Below are 14,543 nucleotides of genomic sequence, written 5' to 3'. Positions count from 1 at the left end.
TAGTGGAATCAAAGTACTAAGTGAATGAGAGTAGCTTTAAATATGCACACACCAATCCAATCCAAACAGTACCCATGGATATGGTACCCCATACTTACATTTAAGGAAAACTCTCCTGGGATATGCAATCCCATTTTAGGATCAAAGAACCAAAAAGAAATGTAAAGTATTATTTTACTTAATGGCAAAGCAACTCAATACAACAAATAGATGGAGATTTTTAAAAAGTGTCTTAACTGAGAGTTCTGACAGAGATGGGTCTTTGATCCTCGGGATATGACCAATACAATGGTCAAGCTATCAAGCACATATTCCACTGACAATTTTTCAACAAATGTTATTCTGTAAAGATTTACATGTATAAAGTAGAATGGACCATCAGAACATCATGATATTTATCAGGTTTATTGTGAGCAATTCACGGCATCGCATATGAGGAAGGCCATATTAGTGTTGGAGTGAGTGCAACATAGATTTACCAGACCGATGCTTGGACTCAAAGGGTTAAATGACGAGCACAGAAAACACAAATTAGGGTTATATTTCCTGGACATTCGAAAGTTAAGGGATGATTTGATCACAGGTTTCAGGATATTAAGGGAAAAAGATAAAGAGAAACAATGTCCTTTGGTTGGGGCGTCTAGGACTAAAGGCACAGTATAAAAATTTGAGCCAGGCCTTTCAGGAGAGAAATTAGGAAACACATCGTTAGAGAAAAGGTCAGAAATATGGAACTGTCTACTGCAAACAGAAATGCCAAATCAACTGTTAATTCTAAATCGAAGATTGATGGAATTATTGAATAAGGGAAATAGGCTCAATTGGTTAAAAGGTCTACCCCCTGCTCATACATTCCCAAAAAAGAATACTGGTGCCTAACAAGTTTGAGTTGTAGTGAGACAAGCAGATAATCCTTAAGTTTCATATCTCAAACTCTGCCATTGAAAGCTATGGACAGGAAGGTTTCATAGATCCATATTCGTTTACGGCACAGGAGGCAATTGGCCCATACTGTCCATGCCAGTCAAAGATCTGACTACACTAATCCCACTTTCCAGTGCTTGGCCCATACCCCTTGAAGTTATGGAAGCGCAAGTGAATATATAAATATTTAAATGTTACAAAGGTTTCTGACTCAACCATCCTTTCAGGCAGTGAGTTCCAGACTCCCACCACCCTCTGGGTGAGAAAATTCTCCTCAACTCCCCTCATAGCCTTCTTCCTCTTACTTAAATCTAAGCTCCCTGGTTACTGACACCTCTACTATTGGAAAAACATCATTGAGGACTCTACCCATGTATTCCGGGTCTACACACAAGGTGGAGGGCACTATTCATGAGCAGCCTGAGCTCCACGATGACATGCCTTTGTGGCAGACTGGATAATCAAACACCTGGGCCAAGCAGGTCCACAGCATTACAGGACACTATTATTACACAATAACCATCCTGATTAATTAGGTAGGTCGTGCCTTACTAACCTTATTGAGTTTTTTGAGAAAGTGACCAAGGAGGTGGATGGGGGCAAGGCAGTGGACGTGGTATATATGGATTTTAGTAAGGCGTTTGATAAGGTTCACCATGGTAGGCTTCTGCAGAAAATGCAGATGTATGGGATTGGGGGTGATCTAGGAAATTGGATCAGGAATTGGCTAGCGGATAGGAAACAGAGGGTGGTGGTTGATAGTAAATATTCATCATGGAGTGCGGTTACAAGTGGTGTACCTCAAGGATCTGTTTTGGGGCCACTGCTGTTTGTAATATTTATTAATGATCTGGATGAGGGTATAGTTGGGTGGATTAGCAAATTTGCTGATGACACCAAAGTCGGTGGTGTGGTAGACAGTGAGGAAGGGTGTCGTAGTTTGCAGGAAGACTTAGACAGGTTGCAAAGTTGGGCCGAGAGGTGGCGGATGGAGTTTAATGCGGAGAAGTGTGAGGTAATTCACTTTGGTAGGAATAACAGATGTGTTGAGTATAGGGCTAACGGGAGGACTTTGAATAGTGTGGAGGAGCAGAGGGATCTAGGTGTATGTGTGCATAGATCCCTGAAAGTTGGGAATCAAGTAGATAAGGTTGTTAAGAAGGCATATGGTGTCTTGGCGTTTATTGGTAGGGGGATTGAATTTAGGAGTCGTAGCGTTATGTTGCAACTGTACACAACTCTGGTGCGGCCGCACTTGGAGTACTGTGTGCAGTTCTGGTCCCCACATTACAGGAAGGATGTGGAGGCTTTGGAGAGGGTGCAGAGGAGGTTTACCAGGATGTTGCCTGGTATGGAGGGGAGATCCTATGAGGAGAGGCTGAGGGATTTGGGATTGTTTTCGCTGGAAAGGCGGCGGCTAAGAGGGGATCTTATTGAAACATATAAGATGATGAGAGGTTTAGATAGGGTGGATAGTGATAGCCTTTTTCCTCTGATGGAGAAATCCAGCACGAGGGGGCATGGCTTTAAATTGAGGGGGGGTAGTTATAGAACCGATGTCAGGGGTAGGTTCTTTACCCAGAGGGTGGTGAGGGATTGGAATGCCCTGCCAGCATCAGTAGTAAATGCGCCTAGTTTGGGGGCGTTTAAGAGATCCGTAGATAGGTTCATGGACGAAAAGAAATTGGTTTAGGTTGGAGGGTCACAGTTTTTTTTTAACTGGTCGGTGCAACATCGTGGGCCGAAGGGCCTGTTCTGCGCTGTAATGTTCTATGTTCTATGTTCTATGATTAATTGGAAAACCTGGAGAGTGGACCAGTTACTGGGGTTGCAAGTTTTGCCAAATAACTCTCCCAGTTAATGCCCAAGGTGGCAGTGGACCTCAGAGCAGCATTAGGAAGCTTATCTGCAATTTGTGCTGGTAAGTGTATGATTTCAGGTAGCTGAGTTTTAGTAGCACCTTTGTACACACCTGGGAACATTGGACCTAGGCTTACCCAAACACTCCATATTTAGGTATGCGGCACCCCCCCTTAAAGGAGAATTACACTCCATATTGGGCAAACAGAAACTCAAGGGAGACATTTTCTTTGCTCAGTATGGAGACTCAAACATGATAATATTATGGCCAATCAACCTAACTTGCACATCTCTGGGGTGTTGGAGGAAAGGAAGCATCAGGAGGAAACCCACGCAGACACGAGGAGAATATTCAATCTCAACACAGACAGTCACCTGAAGCTGGAATTGAATCCAGGTCCCTGGCGCTGTGAAGCAAAAATGCATTTTGGAAGGTCTAATACAGATAGGAAATATACAGTAAACAGCAGAACCCTAAAGAGTATTGATAGGCAGCGGGATCTGGGTGTACAGGTTCACAGGTCACTGAAAGAGGCAACACAGGTGGAGAAGGTAGTCAAGAAGGCATACGGCATGCTTGCCTTCATCGGCCGGGGCATTGAGTTTAAAAATTGGCAAGTCATGTTGCAGCTTTATAGAACCTTAGTTAGGCCGCACTTGGAATATAGTGTTCAATTCTGGTTGCCACACTACCAGAAGGATGTGGAGGCTTTGGAGAGGGTACAGAAATGATTTACCAGGATGTTGTCAGGTATGGAGGGCATTAGCTATGAAGAGAGGTTGGAGAAACTTGGTTTGTTCTCACTGGAACGACGGAGGTTGAGAGGTGACTTGATAAAAGTCTACAAGATTATGAGAGGCATGGACAGAGTGGATAGTCAGAAGCTTTTTCCCAGGGTGGAAGAGTCAATTACTAGGGGGCATAGGTTTAAGGTGCGAGGGGCAAGGTTTAAAGGAGATGTACGAGGCAGATTTTTTACACAGAGAGTAGTGGGTGCCTGGAACTCATTGCTGGGGCAGGTAGTGGAAGCAGATACAATAGTGACTTTTAAGGGGCGTCTTGACAAATACATGAATAGGATGGGAATAGAGGGATAGGGTCCCCGGAAGGGTTGGGGGTTTTAGTTAAGTCGGGCAGCATAGTCGGTGAAGGCTTGGGGGGCCGAAGGGCCTGTTCCTGTGCTGTAATTTTCTTTGTTTTTTGCTGCCCTTGAACAGAGCATAACTTTTAATTTTTTTTTTGGAGATGTGGATGAACAGAGTTGCAGGACTGCTGATAACTTTTAACCAAAGAATAAAACATTTATTAAACATGAAAAGATACACGGCTCCTTCACCCCACATACATTGTTACAGATGTACAAAGATTTGTAAGGATAACACAAGTTACAAAATATGCCTTGTAGGCTAATGTAGTCAGTAAGATCACAGTCCATGTAAACCAAACGTGGTCAGACACACCACACTCCCAGTGGAACTCTGACTTCCATGTACGTGTTTCCAAACTCCACTCCTGAAAAAAAACACACCTTGGAATCTTCTAAATAATGCTTTCTCTTGGATACCTTCACCAAGGATCTACTTCCAGGATTTCAATCTCTGCCTTGGATTGCCACATGTTCAAGCTACCACATGATCTCTCAAGTGACCAGCCATGCCAGGAGAACACTACTGCTTCACAGGTTGTATTAAGATGTCACCAAACTTTTGACTTCCTTGAATGCCACACTTCGCACTTGTTCTTGCAGCTGTCTCTTTACTGTGTTTTGCTTTAACACTGCTGCTTCACAGCGCTAGGGACCTGGGTTCGATTCCTGGCTTGGGTCACTGTCTGAGTGGAGTTTGCACATTCTCCCTGTGTCTGCGTGGGCTTCCTCCGGGTGCTCCGGTTTCCTCCCACAGTCCGAAAGATGTGCAGGTTAAGTGGATTAGCCATGCTAAATTCTCCATCAGTGTACCCGAACAGGCGCCGGAGTGTGGTGATTAGGGCATCTTCACAGTAACTTCATTGTAGTGTGAACGTAAGCCTACTTGTGACTAATAAATAAAATTTTAAATTTTTTAACATTCACCCAACAGAACCTTGTTCCAATTTCTTGTTCTTTGTTCCTTTAACTTAGCTGTTGTCCTAAGACATACTTCTTGCCCCAACTCTCTGGTTTCTGGACTTTCTTTCATTCTTTCGGTAAGTCTGTTCCCTGCAGCTCCCTTGTCCTGTCCAGCTTCTTAGCTTCTTCAGGGTCCAGCTTAAAACTAAACTCAAAAGTTCTTTCTAACCTAGGGTGGCCTGTGGTTGCTAAGCAGCAACCTAGTTTTTCCTTGAAACCCTTTACTTTCACGTTGTAAACCCTTTAAACTGTTGCAGCATTGCAATTAAAGTGACCAAAAACACAGACATGCATGTACCTTTGTTTAACATGAAACTAACTAAAGCTATAACTTCCTAACATAGAACCACAAAACTAAACTTACTTAAAGCTATACCTGGTTTCTAATATCCACAGATACAAATATAGATGACTTAAATTACCTCTGTCCCCCAACAGTAATCTTCATCAGTGACACAAGTTCACATGATAACAAAGTATGGCGGGACATCATTCCATGTAGAGCTTTGCATAGAGACTATCATGTACATAGTTCATGTAATACTCAATAAAAGATAGGCGTTTGCTCACAGTATCATTTCCAGCATTACAATAAGTCTAGGACCATGACTACCACATACTAGACCAAAAACAATAATAACTGTTGCACGAATGGTTATATTTTAAAGTATCTATTTAAATCCAAGAAAAAAACATTAGGGAGTCTAAAGAATAACTAAATAGTATTTCTATCTGGATAGAAGGCCCATGTGATTCACACTGCTATGGAGACAGGCTTTAAGGGAAGAGCCCATAGGAAGCCACTGTCGGATCGGGTTGCAGGTTTTCCTAAAATATCACTGGAAAGTCAGTCTGCAAGAATTTAAGAGGGAGAGCAGGAGAGAGAGATACAGGCAAATAGTCTCATTTGTTTACCAGACAGAATGTGGATGGGTGATCAGGCATGGAATAAGAGAGCAGGTTTGTGAGGGTTTAAATGAAGTTGGAAGATTCGCCTAGTTTTGTTCAGAGGCCTCTAGAGTAATCCTATCCATGACTTTGGCTGGCAAAATGAAACAAACTGTCAGCAGCTGAGAATAGTGTAAGGTGGGTTCCTGAAGAAAGAAGCGTACACTTAAGGGGTATTGTAAGGTACATCTGTGAAGAGGGAATTTTCAGTCAGGTGGAATCTTTTCTGTGGCTTAGACCACAAACTGCCCACTAAAATAGCATTTTATCAATGTTGCTTTTAGTTTGTTCATTACAGTAAAAGTCTTAAAACTTGAAATCTTGACATGTGATCCTTTTAGTCAAGTCACTGGAAGTTCCAATTTTTAAAAAAGTTATCGGGATTATAATATGTGACAACACATCAAGCTGATCAAAAGAGATCCCTATTTTCAATTAGTTTCTTAAAACTTCTAAAAGCTATAGTATTATTTACCTAAACATTCCTCCTTTCCTGTTGAACACCTTTTTCCCCATTACAATACAGTAACATGTTACATTATGTGTGCGGCATTCCTAATGCAGTAACAGAGATGGAGCTTGTCAAAGGAAACTGTATGAATGAGCCTCTGTCCAAAGGAGCATACATTACCCTGATAGGTAACGATGTCAGGAAGGTTGCTGCAGTTCAATGTATATCACTTGGCAGCATGAATGAGCAGAGGACTGCCGTCTGTTTCTGGAGACATTTCCTTGCAATAGAAAAGCAATAAATGCTGGGAGAGACAAACATCCATTCTCAAAACTGATCAGACTGCCTCCAACTGCAAGTGAAGTTCAAATGACTGAAGAGTTGAATATCCCATCAGTTCCAGTGATCTTGAGGCAGAGTATGACAGAGTGTCTTAAAGAAGCTGAAACATATATTTGTTTTTAATGGGTTGCGCACCAGCTGTGTTTACAGCACAAACAATGTACATCGCCGGTGTGAATCTTTTTTCAGGTGGTCTTGCTACGAATGAATACAAGTTGATTCGACACAAGCATCCAAGTTAGTACTACAACAGCAACTTGCATTTATACAATACCATTGATGTAGCAGAACATCTCAAGTCATTTCACAAGAGAATGACAGAGACAGTGGTGTAGTGACTGAGACTTTGGTGTGTAGTGGTAATGTCACTGGACTGATAATCTAGTGGCTCAGACTAATGCTTTAGGGACACGGGTTGAAATCCCACCAAAATAGCTAGTGGAATCTGAATTCTGTTAATAAATCTGGAATATAAAAATGTTAAGTAATAGTGACAATGAAACGATTATAGATTGTTGTAGAAACCTATCTTGCTCACCAATGTCCTTTAGAGAGGGAAATCTGCCATTCTTACTTGCTTGGCTGGCCTACATGTGACTAGAGACCCACAGTAGCGTGGCCGACTCTTTACTGCCCTATGATACAGCCTAACAAGCCACTCAGCTCAAGCACAATTAGGCATGGGCAACACATTCTGGCCTTGCCAGTGACATCAACATCCTATGAAATAACTTTTTAAAAACTTACCCCGCTTCCCAATCTCTCTGACACAAGGTAGCCCCATAACAAACTATAACTATCCTCTCTGACATAAATTAATGACCTAGATCCTGGTGTGCAGGGCATAATTTCAAAATTTGTGAATGATACAAAACTCGAAAGCAGTGTGAACTGTGAGGAGGATAATGCAGAACTTCAAAAGGAGATAGACAAGCAGGTGAATGGGCAGAGAGGAGGAAGATTATATTTAATGCAGAGAGATGCAAAATGATTCATTTTCATAGAAAGAACATGGCGAGACAGTGCAAAATAGGAGGTACAACTTGAAACAGGGTACATATATGCATTAATCATTGGAAGTAGATGGACAGGTTGTGATAGCTGTTAATAAAATATACAATATCTTGGGTTTTATTAATTGGGGGCAAAGAGTACAACAGCAAGGAGGTTATGTTGGATTTGTATATGATATTAGTTTGGCCTCAGCTGAAGTATCACATCCAGTTCTGGGCTTCGCACTTTAGGAAAGATATGAGAGGGTACGCAGCAAAGATTCACAACAATCTTGGGCGGTACGGTGACACAGTGGTTAGCACTGCTGCTTCACAGCTCCAGGGACCCAGGTTCGATTCCCGGCTTGGGTCACTGTCTGCGTGGAGTTTGCACGTTCTCCCCGTGTCTGCGTGGGTTTCCTCCAGGTGCTGCGGTTTCCTCCCACAGTCCAAAGATGTGCAGGTTAGGTGCATTGGCCATGCTAAATTGCCCCTTAGTGTCCTGGGATGCGTAGGTTAGAGGGATTAGTGGGGTAAATATGCGGGGTTAGGGGGATAGGGCCTGGGTGGGATTGCTTGTCGGTGCGAACTCGATGGGCCGAATAGCCTCCTTCTGCTCTGTAGGGATTCTATGGAAGAATGGTTCCTGAGATGAGGAACTTAGTTGTAAAGAGAGATCGGAGAAGTTTTTTGATTCATTCAAGGGATGTGAGCTTTGCTGGCTGAGACAGCCTTCATTGCCCATCCCTAATTGCCTTTGAGAAGGTGGTGGTGAGCTATCTTCTTGAACTGCTGCAGTCTATGTGGTTATAGTTACACGCACGATCCAGGATTTTGACCAAGCAACAGTGACAGAACAATGATATAGTTCCAAGTCAGGATGGTGAGTGTTTTGGGCTGTTTTCCTCAAGAGAAAAAGCTGAGAAATTTACATTCAAAAATGAGAAGCAGAATTCTCCAACCTTGCCCGCGGCTGGGATTATCCAGTCCCGCTGCTGTGACAAATTTTCCATTCTCGCTGGCAGCAGCAGCAGGGTGCGCAAGAGCAGAGAATTCTGGCCGAGGGGTCTGGACAGAGTAGATAAGGAGAAAACGTTTCTACTTGCAAAACAATTGAGAATGAGAAGGCATAGATTTAAAATAATCAGTAAAAGAAGCAATAGTGATATGAGGAAAACCTTTTTCATGCACTGAGTGGTCAGGATCTGAAATGTTCTGCTTGAGTGTGTGGTGGAGGCTGGTTCACTTGAAACAGTCAAAAGGGATTTAAACCCATCTGGAAAGGAAGTTTGTGCAAGGTTACAGAAAGAATGGAACTAGATGAGTTGTTCATTAGGAGAGCTGGTGCCTCCTCAATCAACCAAGATTCAATCCCTAGTGAATCAGCTGATCAGTGCTGGAGTGTGGCATTGAAAGAGCCCAGACGTCAAATACTCAATTTGCTTTGGGGCACCCCTATGTCAAAAGTTATTTAAATGGAAATTCTTTCTTCTAATTTTGAGTACTAGGGATCAGAGAGGGGGAAAAATATTTTCCTGTTCTGGTGGGCGGCACACTGGTTAGCACTGCTGCCTCACAGCTCCAGGAACCTGGGTTCGATTCCTGGCTTGGGTCACTATCTGTGGAGTCTGCTCGTTCTCCCCGTGTCTCCGTGGGTTTCCTCTGGGTACTCCAGTTTCCTCCCACAGTCCAAATATGTGCGGGTTAGGTGCACTGGCCATGCTAAATTCTCCCTCAGTCTATCCGAACTGAACCGACAGAAACGGGCGAATGTATAATAGAGGACAAAGAAATGGCCTTGGTTCTGTCTTCACAAAATAGGACACAAATCAAATGCCAGAAATGTTGGAGAATGCAAGATTTAGTGAGAAGGAAACACTGAGGGAGATCAATATTAGTAGAGAAATGGTACTGGGAAAATTGATGGGATTGAAGGTGGATAAATCTCCAGGGTCTGATAATCTACATCCCAGAGTACTTAAGGAAGTGGCTCTAGAATCAGTGGATGCATTGGTGGTCATCTTCCAGGATTCTATAGACTTTGGAACAGTCCCTACAGATTGGTGGGGAGCGAATGTCACTCCAATATTCAAAAAGGGAGGTAGAGAGAAAACAGGGAATTATAGACCAGTAAGCTTAACATCGGTAGTGGGGAAAATTCTCAAATCCATTATTTGAAGGACTTTATAGCAGAGCATTTAGAAAGCAGTGGCAGGATCAGACAGAGTCAACATGGATTTATGAAAGGTATATCTGCTTGACAAATCTGTTGGAGTTCTTTGAAGATGTAACTAGTAGAGTTGACAAGGGGGAACCAGTCGATGTGGTATATTTGGACTTTCATAAAGTGTTTGACAGAGTCCCGCACAAGAGATTATCGTGCAAGATTAAAGCGCGTGGGATTGGGGGAACTGTATTGAGATGGATAGAAAACTTATTAGCAGAGAAGAAACAAAGAGTAGGAATTAATGAGTACTTTTCAAATTGGCAGGCAGTAACTAGTGGAGTGCCACAGGAATCGGTGCTGGGACCCCAGCTATTCACAATATATATTAATGATTTGGATAAGGGAACAAAATGTAACATCTCAAAGTCTGTAGATGATACCAAGTTGGGTGGGAGGGTGAACAGTAATCCTTCAGAATGATTTGGACAGGTTGGGTGAGTGTGCTAATCAATGGCAGATACAGTATAATTTGGATAAGTGTGAGGTTATTCACTTTGGAACCAAAAACAAAAAGGCAGATTACTACCTGAATGGCTGTAAATTGGGAGAGGGGAGTGTGCAATGGGAGTTGGGTGTCCTTGTGCACCAGTCACTGAAGGTAAGCATGCAGGTGCAACAGGCAGTAAAGGCGGCAAATGGCATGTTGGCCTTCATTGTGAGAGGTTTTGAGTATAGGAGCAGGGATGTGTTGTTGTTGCAATTATACAGGGCCTTGGTGAGGCTACACCTCGAGTATTGTGTGCAGTTTTGGTCTCCTTTTCTGAGGAAGGATGTTCTTGCTCTCGAGGGAGAAGTGTTGGAGAATGCAAGATTTAGTGAGAGGGGAGAACTGAGGGAGATCAATATTAGTAGAGAAACGGTACTGGGAAAATTGATGGGATTGAAGGTGGATAAGTCTCCAGGGCCTGATAATCTACATCCCAGAGTACTTAAGGATGTGGCTCTAGAAATAGTGGATGCATTGGTGGTCATCTTCCAGGATTCTATAGACTTTGGAACAGTCCCTGCAGATTGGAGGGTAGCTAATGTCACTCCAATATGCAAAAAGGAAGGTACAGAGAAAACAGGGAATTATAGAACGTTTACCAGGCTGATTCCAGGGATGGCGGGACTGATGTACAAGGAGAGATTGACTAGGTTAGGTTTGTTTTCGCTGGAGTTCAGATGAATAGTCATAGAGACTTATACAATTCTAACAGGACTATTCAGGGTAGGTGTTCCCAATGGTGGGGAAGTCCAGAACCAGTGGTCACAGTCTGAGGATTCAGGGTAGACCATTTAGGAAGGTGAGGAGACATTTCTTCACCCAAAGAGTGGTGAGCCTGTGGAATTCATTACCACAGGAAGTAGTTGACGCCAAAACATTGAATGTATTCAAGAGGCAGCTGGATATAGCACGTGGGGCAAATGGGATCAAAGATTATGGGGAGAAAGCAGGATGAGTTGGATGATCAGCCATGATCGTGATGAATGGCTCCTGCTGCTATGTTTGTATGAACAGACGACTCGGGGATTTTCACGGCAACTTCATTGCAGTGTTAATGTGACACTAATAAATAAATAATGTTTCTGCCCAAAACGTCCAGTTCTTGCAGATCACAGTCAGTTGGGAAATTCAGGACAGCCGCGGGAAGGGAGCAGTGACAGCACCGCCTGAGCTGCAGAATGAGGTAATTCCTCCTGACAACCAGTCTACCCCCCACACAGTGACCAGAGCGGCACCATCTCCCTCCCAGCCCCGGGCAGCACTCAGCCCCCATCCCCGCGCATAGCTGCCGGCTCCGGCCCTCATCTCACCTGTCTCAGGCTGCGGGAACCCGTGGTCCGCACCGGGTTCTGGGCCAATATCAGGGCGGCTCTGAGCAGAGACATGGCAGCGGCCTCCCGTCACACTCGCCGGCTCCAGAGGAAGGTCAGGCAACCGGCACAGCGGAAAGATGGCCACCCCGGCAAACAGAGCACCCGGACATCCCATAGAGTGCGCTCCCTGTCGGCCGGAGTACCTCCCAGTCTCCGCAATAAGCCCACTCTGAGCCGGAGTAGCTCGCTGTCTCCACACTGCGCCCTCTGCCGGCCAGAGTACCTCGTTGTTTCCACATTGCGCCCTCTGCCGGATGGAGTACCTCCTCGTCGCCACACACTGCCACCACTTTCCCGTTCCACCCCCATGTTGTAGCCTTTGTGTAGATAGGGAGTGCAGAAGAATATGTGACCTATGAGAATGCAGGAACACTTGCTGAAATATCCAGGATCTTATCACACCTCCATCAGTATTCCACAGTCCTTCCAGGTGTTGCAAAGGCAGAAGTTCTTAAAAATGACTTTACCTGCAAGTTGGAAGCCTGGCCCTGGGCCCCTCTTGTTGCTGAAAACCTGGATCTGGTTGAGTGACATGCAAATCTGTAAAATAGTCTAGTGTAGTCTAAATTTCAAAGATTCCAAGAGTGGTTGCTGTTCTCGGAGGCGGTTTGGTCCAGCACGCCTGTGCCAACTCTCCACAGTGGCCAATTCACTTGCCACTCTTCCTATATCAAAATTTGGGAAATGGGTTTCACATCAGCCTCAAGAGGAACATCATTTGAGCTTTTTTCGATGCATGCAATGGTACAGTGGCACAGTGGTTAGCACTCTCACAGCACCAGGGACCAGGGTTCGATTCCCAGCTTGGGTCACTGTGCAGAGTCTGCATGTTCTCCCCATGTTTGCATGGGTTTCCTCTGGATATTCCTGTTTCTTCCCAAAGTTCCAAAGATATGCTGGGTAGGTGCATTGGCGATGCCAAATTCTCCCTCCGTGTACCCGAACAGGCAGCAGAGTGTGGCGAATAACTTCATTGCAGTGTTAATGCAAGCCTACTTGTGACAATAATAAATAAACTTAAGCTGGTGAGCTGCACTCGAAGCTGCTGCCAGTGCAACATATACCCCTCCCTCCACCGAGTTAGCTTCAGCAGTGTTAGTCATTGTGAATTAAAGTCATGCTCATAATTCTGAATTTTGAGGCAGAAATAGTAATCTAGATGAAAATGGAGGTGAGGGAACCAAATATTTCTCAAATGATTTCTGCAGATTAACACTAAAACTGTATTGGAAGTACATGCAAATAGGCAGCCAAGTGCTATTGAATGCAGTTAAATACTTTATGAGGTCAAGAAGGACAAGTGATTCTGTGCTTCTTGCACCATGAACTCAAACTGGGAAATTGTGAAAATAAGAATAAGTACAAATAACTTTGGCTGCATGCAAATTGTTTCAATTTTACAATCTGCACTTTTATCTTATTCCTGTAGATCATCTTTGTTGTACACTGTTGGAGTAAAATCAAAATTAAAGGACACAAAATGTTACCTGGCACAAAATGGACTCTGGGAAAAGACATTAAGATGTGCTGACTTGGGCACAGACATTGCACAGCAAGTTAAAAACTGTTAGTGTTTGAATTGCTGCAGGAAACAGATCAGACCTGGAGGCACCTTAGCTTTAGATCAAAGCAGGACCCAAAACAAAGAGTTTTGATAACGAGATCAGTCATTGATAGGGGACATAAATGCATCTACTCTATGTACAACGATGTGTTAACTGTCAATGTCTTTGTCTACCCTACGTGTAATGATGTGTCAACTGCCGATGTCCATCCTTGTCTATTATTTGTATAACGATGTGCTAACGGCTAATGTCCATACTTGTCTATTATTTGAAAAAGTATAAAGATGCTCAACTGCCATTGTAAAGTTGAGAAGGTGACTGCACACACTGCGGAGAGCCCAGCACTTCTCCCAAAGCTTTGTCCGATAAAACTGCGTGTTGAATCTTTAAGCCTGACTCCGAGTGGTGATTTTCCCACAACAATTGGCCAAGTCGGCAGGATCTCACTGCTGGAGTTGGATCGGTTGGCCTTGATCAGCGAACTGGGGTAGAGATCATTGAATCTGTGGGAGTCAGACTGAGTCAACAATGCAGTTTAAAATGGCTAAAAATTAGGGGAATCTATGGTATAGAAATAAGTATTGATTGTTAACGGTATAGAAATACGTATTGACTGTTACTTGTGCTGATCGACCAAAGGACAAAGAAGTGCCTGTCTTAAACGCGCAGCCTTAGACCGGTTGTTAAGAGGGGAAATCCCCCACGCAAAGGTCAGGACCCTGAAGTGGGCGTAGAGACACCAGGGCACTTAGGATCGTGAAGCACAAGTGGCAAAGGTCACTTAACATCAAACTCTGTAGTGGTGAACAAACGCAGAGTTTTCCATCTGTTTGCATGAAGGTTTGTGTAGTTGTGTACTTGTCTGCCACATTGTGAAGCGGTGCGGAAAAGGAGCTGATCACTCTGACCTAGAGCCGGACTCCGGTGGAGAAAACACGTTGTCGAGGAGGTAATCGTGGCTGTGAGTATAAATAGAAACCCTAAACGGTGGAGAAAACACGTTGCTGGGAAGTAATCGTGGCCGGGGGTAGTAAAGTCTGCGAGATGGCAGATAGAGAAACTAAGTGGGGACCTGCAGGTTCTCTCATTGATAAATATATGACAGACAGACACACGTTAATTAAGAAGATACAAAGGGATGGCTGGGATGTTTCTCAGACCTTAGAACAACAGAGAAAGTGGGTAGATGGAGAAAAGAGACACAAAACAAAAAAGGCAGGGGTATTATTAGTACATCAGTTAGCTGGACTAATTGAACAAGTAGTC

General features: G+C 43.8%; 1 protein-coding gene across 3 annotated transcripts in view; it reads right to left on the bottom strand.

Moving 5' to 3' along the window:
* The window catches only part of gfm1 (G elongation factor, mitochondrial 1), a 79,220-nt gene extending 67,313 nt beyond the window's left edge, over positions 1–11,907 (bottom strand). For 2 of the 3 annotated variants that reach the window (XR_013497426.1, XM_078208975.1), the window contains exon 1: positions 11,650–11,907. Coding sequence is in view for 2 of the 3 variants with exons in the window: in XM_078208975.1 (XP_078065101.1) it covers positions 11,650–11,724 (75 nt within the window). In the remaining variant the exon portion in view is untranslated. The remainder of the gene's footprint in view (positions 1–11,649) is intronic. The other variant, XM_078208983.1, reaches the window with a different exon arrangement.
* Positions 11,908–14,543: the final 2,636 nt, after the last annotated feature.

This window comes from Mustelus asterias, chromosome 3 (assembly GCF_964213995.1).
Source record: "Mustelus asterias chromosome 3, sMusAst1.hap1.1, whole genome shotgun sequence".
NCBI classification, from domain to species: domain Eukaryota; kingdom Metazoa; phylum Chordata; class Chondrichthyes; order Carcharhiniformes; family Triakidae; genus Mustelus; species Mustelus asterias.
This window is presented reverse-complemented; position numbering and strand designations above follow the sequence as displayed.